This window comes from Melozone crissalis, unplaced genomic scaffold (assembly GCF_028551555.1).
Source record: "Melozone crissalis strain CALT ecotype California unplaced genomic scaffold, PUWL_Pcris_2 ptg000042l_1, whole genome shotgun sequence".
Classification (NCBI taxonomy): Eukaryota; Metazoa; Chordata; class Aves; order Passeriformes; family Passerellidae; genus Melozone; species Melozone crissalis.
Window position 1 is genome coordinate 21,378,840 of NW_026535820.1, and position 9,013 is coordinate 21,387,852.

General features: G+C 48.5%; 1 protein-coding gene across 1 annotated transcript in view; it reads left to right on the plus strand.

Moving 5' to 3' along the window:
• PTPRM (protein tyrosine phosphatase receptor type M) overlaps positions 1-1,739 on the plus strand; it is a 438,824-nt gene extending 437,085 nt beyond the window's left edge. Inside the window, exon 34 of the mRNA XM_054284774.1 lies at positions 853-1,739. Coding sequence (XP_054140749.1) covers positions 853-906 — 54 coding nt within the window. The 3' untranslated portion in view covers positions 907-1,739. The remainder of the gene's footprint in view (positions 1-852) is intronic.
• The last annotated feature ends 7,274 nt before the right edge of the window (positions 1,740-9,013 follow it).

Genomic DNA, 9,013 nt, shown 5'->3' on the forward strand with positions numbered 1-9,013 from the left:
GACCTGCACCATTTAAAAGTTTCAGAGTGGACAAAGATCAGTCAAATCTGTCCTCTCCATTCCACTGAAGACATGAAAGGGGCCAAGACAAGACCTTTTGTCCCCAGAGACGCAGAGCGGGTTTGCATCCCTCAGAAAGGGGATTTATTTCCCTGGGACTTGTTCTGTTTCCAAGCAGCTACAAATAAAACCAGCAGGTCTGTGTTTGAAGCACAGGGCTGCCACCTGAAAACTTAGGCTCTTTACAGTTCCTCTGTTACCCAGGCTAACTTGAGCATCACTGGCAGTTGCTAAAAATTAATTGGAATTTATCCAATTAATAATGGCTCGGGCCCCATCTCACAAGGCTATTACACAGTCTTGTGGGTTGGCTCTGGGCTGCAGATAGAGGACCAACAGTGAGTACTCTTGCCCTGAAATGCAGCAAGTGTCTGAATGACATTAAAATAAAAGTTGTAATCTGGGAAGTACTAAACGCTGGGTCTATTTTAAGATAAACATTTCCAGGGAGGAATTTCAATAACTCCAATTCTCATAAAGTGCTACATGAGCATTTTCACAGATGACAGAATGGTTGCAAGTCAATTTGCTCATGTGCAGTCGGTTTTTCTCATACAATTGTATTACAGCAGCTAAATACTCATCTAACATGAGCAGCACCATAAGTTACTATGTATAGTGTCTATTGTCTGGTTAATATAAAGATTTTCTTATCTGAACATAAATTGGATTTGCAAACTGGTTCCCACTGACAACAGCTGACAGTAAATAATTTTAACAGGAGAGAAATATTGACCCCTTTAATTAAGTTTCTTCAATAACTGACTTTGTGGTTTCCTTTTGATTTTTCAGGATCAATACAAATTCTGCTATGAAGTGGCTTTAGAATACTTGAATTCTGGCTGATTGTCTAAACAGCACAGAGCGAGCTCCTCCTTTCACTACCACAAACAAAGCAAGTCACTTCATGATGCCTGTGTAAACGAGATGAAGACTTCTCAGTGTTATGCTTCTACTGCTTTGTATAATTGGCTCTTTTTAAGAGCCCCAAGAGATGTTTATAAAACCGCTTGCACTGCCCGATTCCCACTCCGAAGCTGCTGCTTGGCACCCCTGTGAGCCTACACCAAACCACATGGCAGTCCTTGAACACCTTATCCATGCTCAGCCATTGATGTGGTGAAGCAGCATAGTCCTCTGGTAAATAAGAGAGCACAATTATATTCTTATGAAGGAATTTGTACTTCTTCTGTTACATTTCGTTGCCTGTGATTCTCAGTTATTGTCACAGCCTAGTGTACATTTCTGTTCTGTGGAGAATGCTGTCTGGCATTTTGATAATATATGATTTTAGTTATATTTGTATTCTAACACGTGCATAATAAACAAATCATATGTAGCTTATCTGAACTAACAGAAAGACATGTACCAAATCATGATAGCTTTGTTGAGTTGTAATTTCTATCCACTTTGTACCATTTCATAGAGAGAATCTTGATAGAAATGCAGTTAAAAATGCAAAAGACAGGATGCTCAGATTAATATATCCAAAGCTTTTTCATTTGTTTATATTGTAAATATTTTTTGATTTCATCAAATTATTTATTCATTAAAATGATTTTTTTTGGTGAAGCACAGTGAGTGACAATCATTTTTATTAAGCCCTGGAAATGCTTACTGTATGATAGTGTAAACATTTGTTTACCTTGTATGGATTCTCAGCTCAATAAATAATTACATACATGATAAAATTTTGTTTAATTTAATATCTCTTGGCATCTGAGTGCCTTCAACTAAGCCTCTTTTCTAGATTAAATCTAGTAAATAATGAGCTACCTCCAGTGAGTGTTTATTGTGTTGGTCCAGCCAATAGTGAGGTCATAGAATCAGATTAGAATGGTTTGGGTTGGAAGGTTCAAGATCATCTAGTTCCAACCCCCCTACCATAGGCTGGGGCACCTTTCACTAGACCAGGTTGCTCAAAGCCCCATCCAGACTGGCCCTGAACACTTTCAGGGATGGGGCATCCACAGCTTCTCTGGGCAACCTGTTCCACTGCCTCACCACTCTGAAAGTGAAAAATTTTTCCCAATATCTATTTTAAATCAGCTCTTTCTCAGTTTTAATCCATTCCCTCTTGTCCTGTCACTACAACCTCTTGTAAAAAGTCCATCTCCATCTTTCTTGTAGGCTCCCTTCAGGTACTGAAGGGTTGCATTTAGGTCACTCTGAAGCCTTCTGTTCTCCAGGCTGAGCAAACCAAATTCCCGTAGCATTTGCTGGGATCCCTGGAGCTGGATGCAGCTCACCAGAGTGGAGTTAAATATGCTGTGCCAGGATATGAAAGAGGTGAATTGTATGCTTAAAAATGCACAAATGCAGAACCTGAGAGATGCCCTGCTCTGAAGAAGAGATGGTGTTGTGCTTGGTCTTGTCACAGAACCCTCTGCAGCCCTGGGCATTCCCTGCCGTTCCCTCTGTGCCTGCTGCTGCTGTGGGAGGGGTGGTGGTGTGTGGGATCTCAGCCTCTCAGGGCTGAGGGGCAGAGTGAACAAGACCACCCCTGGGGGGCTCAGGAGTCCTGGAATGTTGCCAGAAATGTCTGGTGGCTGGACTTTGATCCCACAGGGGAGATGACATCAGTATGAGGATAGGAGGATTTCACTGGGGTGAACGGTGAAGGGATAAGTTAATTGGAGTGTGAGACAAAGGGTTTAAGATTTCTGTACAGGGGGGTCTAGAGAGGTAAGATGGAGGAATTGGGGCGTGCCCTTCTCCTTCTTCTTCTTCCTCTAGGCCTCCATCTTCTGTGGTGATGTTGGCACTCTGGGATTGGACCTTACTAGGGGAACACTGGTTAATAAGGGTAGAGGGTATTGGAGAAAAATTATAAATATTGTATACGCAACTCCAAGTATAAAGATAGACGACCGCCCCAGGGGCTCTCAGTGTGTGCCCATGGCTGACTGCTGAGCAGAACTCTGTCAGGCCAAGAGAAAATCTTTTAGATAAGCAATTAATAAACACCGAGACCGAGAAAAGATTTGAAGTTTCTTCTCGTCCTTTGGAACGCGGGCGACCCAAGGCCATCTTCGGGCTTTTCCAGACCATCTAAACAGCCCCAAATCCGACAAGTGGCGTCTGCTGCGTGGGCTATCTCCCACCAAACCTTTCGGGGGGGGGAAAAGCCCTGAAGAGCTGAAGAGCCAAGAGGACAGCACTGATAACTCCTGAGGAGAGAAGCCTGAAGAAAGAAAGAAGAAAAAGAAAAAACCGGCCAGGAGGAGCTGCAAAAATCAGCAGTCACTGAGAATTCCATCTCTCAGCTTCTGCCGAAGACAGTTCGTAGCAGAGCGGCCTGGACTGGGACCAGAAAGGCGCCTCTGGATCCATCTCTCGTGATCTGCTGGACGGAGAACGGGAGCCTTCAGACCACTCTGACGACAGATTCGGTAAGAAGGCCAAAATAAGATTATGGGGGCCACACTCTCCCAGGAACAACGGGAAATCTTATCCACCTTACAAAGTGTGGCTGAATTATATACAGAAGGGATCCCAAAGAAAGAATTAAAACAGCTATTATTATGGGCAAGGCTCAATTACCCACTAGCAGATACATGCCTGTTGTTCGAAGTGGGGTTTTGGCAAGAAATAAATAGGCATTTATATATTTTAGCAACGAAAAAAGATGAGACAGCGTTAAAGCTACTCTCACCAGCAAGGATCATGTTACAAGGTATCTCTGTGCAGTCTAAAAGACTGGAAAAGCAGCGAGAAGCTGCGGTACCCTCAGAGGTGGGGGCGGGGCAAAGCTCCGGGAAAAAATTAGCTCTGGCTTTAAAAAGCCAGGGGGAAAGGGCTCTCGAAAAAAGAGAGCAGGAAAAAATATTAAACCCCCCGATCAAAAAATGCAACAAACCCCAAGAGCGTCCTGAAACTCCAGAGAGTGTAGAGGAGTCAGGAGCGGAAGGCGGGGAGCAGGAAGATAAGGGATTGGGGGGGGGCGCTTGTTCGCGGCGGGCAAAGCAGCGAAGCGGCGGCAAGCGCGGGCAGCGCGGGTGAAGATGAGGAGACGCGCGCGGAGGGCGAAATTCGCAAAAACCGGGGTGCAGACCCACATACCAGCGCGGGGGCGGCGAATGCGGGCGGCGGACTAGGGGAAAACGTACAGCCCCAGAGGGCCACCGTGGCGAGACGCAGGAGGCGCGCGGTTGTGACGTCAGACCTGGTGCGGAGATTGGCTTGGATAGCGACGCGAGCTGGGGTGCCGGAGGGAGAGGTGAACACAACGTCAGAGGAGGAGGAGGTGGACTCAGGGACAGACCGAGGGGCGGGAACCTCGGAGGTGGAACGGGGGGGAGAGGATGACGTCAGCTTGGGAGACACAAGGAGCGGCTCGGAGAGCACGCATGCGCAGAAAGTAGGGCGCGGGGGAAGCCGAGCCCGGTCCCCTGTGACGTCTTGGGTGAGGAGGGGCCGTGTTAGGGATTCTATGTCCCGGGGCTCCACACCCTTTCCAGACCCGGTGCCTTTGGTTGAAACCCCCGGAGTCCCAGTCCCTTCCCTTCACGGGAGACGCCGAGCTGGAAGAGGAAGTGGGGCAGTCGAGCTTGCTCCGTCATCCGAGCCAGGGAGGCCGGTGACAGCGCCACCTAGTGGCAGGAGGGCAGAAGTGCACGACATGCCGGGTCGGTTCGGCGGAGCCACAGCGCCATCTCGTGGCGAGACTGCAACAATGCAGCAATTTTTTCCAACAATATATAAAAAGAAAAGCACTTCAAAGAAGACAATGTTAACACGACAAAGGGATTACCTATCCACTTTGGAATTTCATGAAGATGATGAAAGCTCATCCTCGGAACCTGATCCACCGATCGTGAGACATTTTCTAAACAACACACAGGCAAAGCTAAGGGAAAATCCTTTAGTTTTGATCAGAAACCCGGAGACAGGACAAATAGAGGGTCCTTTCAAACTAATCACTTGGGGCAAGGGTTTCGCTTGTATTTCCACAGATCGAGGTCAGAAGTGGGTGTCGGCGCGGCACGTGAAGCCATTCCGAACGCGAGAACACGAGAATGCTGATCCGAGAAACAAAGAGACGAGTACTCAGACAGAAGTCGAGACTCAGACTGCGAAAAACGACCCGGAAGAGAAATAAAAAGAAACTAAGGACTTTGGGGGTTTTCACATAAAAACGAAAGAGATCATTTTGGTGCAAACAGAAGGGGGAGATGTGGGATCTCAGCCTCTCAGGGCTGAGGGGCAGAGTGAACAAGACCACCCCTGGGGGGCTCAGGAGTCCTGGAATGTTGCCAGAAATGTCTGGTGGCTGGACTTTGATCCCACATGGGAGATGACATCAGTATGAGGATAGGAGGATTTCACTGGGGTGAACGGTGAAGGGATAAGTTAATTGGAGTATGAGACAAAGGGTTTAAGATTTCTGTACAGGGGGGTCTAGAGAGGTAAGATGGAGGAATTGGGGCGTGCCCTTCTCCTTCTTCTTCTTCTTCCTCTAGGCCTCCATCTTCTGTGGTGATGTTGGCACTCTGGGATTGGACCTTACTAGGGGAACACTGGTTAATAAGGGTAGAGGGTATTGGAGAAAAATTATAAATATTGTATACGCAACTCCAAGTATAAAGATAGACGACCGCCCCAGGGGCTCTCAGTGTGTGCCCATGGCTGACTGCTGAGCAGAACTCTGTCAGGCCAAGAGAAAATCTTTTAGATAAGCAATTAATAAACACCGAGACCGAGAAAAGATTTGAAGTTTCTTCTCGTCCTTTGGAACGCGGGCGACCCAAGGCCATCTTCGGGCTTTTCCAGACCATCTAAACAGCCCCAAATCCGACAAGTGGCGTCTGCTGCGTGGGCTATCTCCCACCAAACCTTTCGGGGGGGGGAAAAGCCCTGAAGAGCTGAAGAGCCAAGAGGACAGCACTGATAACTCCTGAGGAGAGAAGCCTGAAGAAAGAAAGAAGAAAAAGAAAAAACCGGCCAGGAGGAGCTGCAAAAATCAGCAGTCACTGAGAATTCCATCTCTCAGCTTCTGCCGAAGACAGTTCGTAGCAGAGCGGCCTGGACTGGGACCAGAAAGGCGCCTCTGGATCCATCTCTCGTGATCTGCTGGACGGAGAACGGGAGCCTTCAGACCACTCTGACGACAGATTCGGTAAGAAGGCCAAAATAAGATTATGGGGGCCACACTCTCCCAGGAACAACGGGAAATCTTATCCACCTTACAAAGTGTGGCTGAATTATATACAGAAGGGATCCCAAAGAAAGAATTAAAACAGCTATTATTATGGGCAAGGCTCAATTACCCACTAGCAGATACATGCCTGTTGTTCGAAGTGGGGTTTTGGCAAGAAATAAATAGGCATTTATATATTTTAGCAACGAAAAAAGATGAGACAGCGTTAAAGCTACTCTCACCAGCAAGGATCATGTTACAAGGTATCTCTGTGCAGTCTAAAAGACTGGAAAAGCAGCGAGAAGCTGCGGTACCCTCAGAGGTGGGGGCGGGGCAAAGCTCCGGGAAAAAATTAGCTCTGGCTTTAAAAAGCCAGGGGGAAAGGGCTCTCGAAAAAAGAGAGCAGGAAAAAATATTAAACCCCCCGATCAAAAAATGCAACAAACCCCAAGAGCGTCCTGAAACTCCAGAGAGTGTAGAGGAGTCAGGAGCGGAAGGCGGGGAGCAGGAAGATAAGGGATTGGGGGGGGGCGCTTGTTCGCGGCGGGCAAAGCAGCGAAGCGGCGGCAAGCGCGGGCAGCGCGGGTGAAGATGAGGAGACGCGCGCGGAGGGCGAAATTCGCAAAAACCGGGGTGCAGACCCACATACCAGCGCGGGGGCGGCGAATGCGGGCGGCGGACTAGGGGAAAACGTACAGCCCCAGAGGGCCACCGTGGCGAGACGCAGGAGGCGCGCGGTTGTGACGTCAGACCTGGTGCGGAGATTGGCTTGGATAGCGACGCGAGCTGGGGTGCCGGAGGGAGAGGTGAACACAACGTCAGAGGAGGAGGAGGTGGACTCAGGGACAGACCGAGGGGCGGGAACCTCGGAGGTGGAACGGGGGGGAGAGGATGACGTCAGCTTGGGAGACACAAGGAGCGGCTCGGAGAGCACGCATGCGCAGAAAGTAGGGCGCGGGGGAAGCCGAGCCCGGTCCCCTGTGACGTCTTGGGTGAGGAGGGGCCGTGTTAGGGATTCTATGTCCCGGGGCTCCACACCCTTTCCAGACCCGGTGCCTTTGGTTGAAACCCCCGGAGTCCCAGTCCCTTCCCTTCACGGGAGACGCCGAGCTGGAAGAGGAAGTGGGGCAGTCGAGCTTGCTCCGTCATCCGAGCCAGGGAGGCCGGTGACAGCGCCACCTAGTGGCAGGAGGGCAGAAGTGCACGACATGCCGGGTCGGTTCGGCGGAGCCACAGCGCCATCTCGTGGCGAGACTGCAACAATGCAGCAATTTTTTCCAACAATATATAAAAAGAAAAGCACTTCAAAGAAGACAATGTTAACACGACAAAGGGATTACCTATCCACTTTGGAATTTCATGAAGATGATGAAAGCTCATCCTCGGAACCTGATCCACCGATCGTGAGACATTTTCTAAACAACACACAGGCAAAGCTAAGGGAAAATCCTTTAGTTTTGATCAGAAACCCGGAGACAGGACAAATAGAGGGTCCTTTCAAACTAATCACTTGGGGCAAGGGTTTCGCTTGTATTTCCACAGATCGAGGTCAGAAGTGGGTGTCGGCGCGGCACGTGAAGCCATTCCGAACGCGAGAACACGAGAATGCTGATCCGAGAAACAAAGAGACGAGTACTCAGACAGAAGTCGAGACTCAGACTGCGAAAAACGACCCGGAAGAGAAATAAAAAGAAACTAAGGACTTTGGGGGTTTTCACATAAAAACGAAAGAGATCATTTTGGTGCAAACAGAAGGGGGAGATGTGGGATCTCAGCCTCTCAGGGCTGAGGGGCAGAGTGAACAAGACCACCCCTGGGGGGCTCAGGAGTCCTGGAATGTTGCCAGAAATGTCTGGTGGCTGGACTTTGATCCCACATGGGAGATGACATCAGTATGAGGATAGGAGGATTTCACTGGGGTGAACGGTGAAGGGATAAGTTAATTGGAGTATGAGACAAAGGGTTTAAGATTTCTGTACAGGGGGGTCTAGAGAGGTAAGATGGAGGAATTGGGGCGTGCCCTTCTCCTTCTTCTTCTTCTTCCTCTAGGCCTCCATCTTCTGTGGTGATGTTGGCACTCTGGGATTGGACCTTACTAGGGGAACACTGGTTAATAAGGGTAGAGGGTATTGGAGAAAAATTATAAATATTGTATACGCAACTCCAAGTATAAAGATAGACGACCGCCCCAGGGGCTCTCAGTGTGTGCCCATGGCTGACTGCTGAGCAGAACTCTGTCAGGCCAAGAGAAAATCTTTTAGATAAGCAATTAATAAACACCGAGACCGAGAAAAGATTTGAAGTTTCTTCTCGTCCTTTGGAACGCAGGCGACCCAAGGCCATCTTCGGGCTTTTCCAGACCATCTAAACAGCCCCAAATCCGACAGTGGTGCTCTTGTTCTTGAGATGTATGATTGCTGTGAGGGGAATGTAATTCCTTCTGTTAAAGACACCAATGCTAGAATGGCTGGTGGAGATGTTACTCAAAAAATCGTGAAATTGATCCATTACTAGAGCTATTGTCAGTGGCCAGGTTTACATCATTAAAGAGATTCCTGAGAATGGCTGTACTGATCTTCCATGGTGTTTGGATGGTTCCCCTTTCTACAAAGCACTGACCAGTGTCTGAATGTGCTGGGAATTGCTTTTGTTGCAGCAACAAAGCAGCAAAAAGGGGGAATGAGTCAGCAATGGCTTGCTGAGCCATCTGCTGGAACCACAGAACATTTTTTCATGCAGAAGTTTCAAGGAGACATTGCAGGCAGAGCAACTGCTCAATACTTCCAAAGCTTTATGGGAAACCCAATTCAAGGA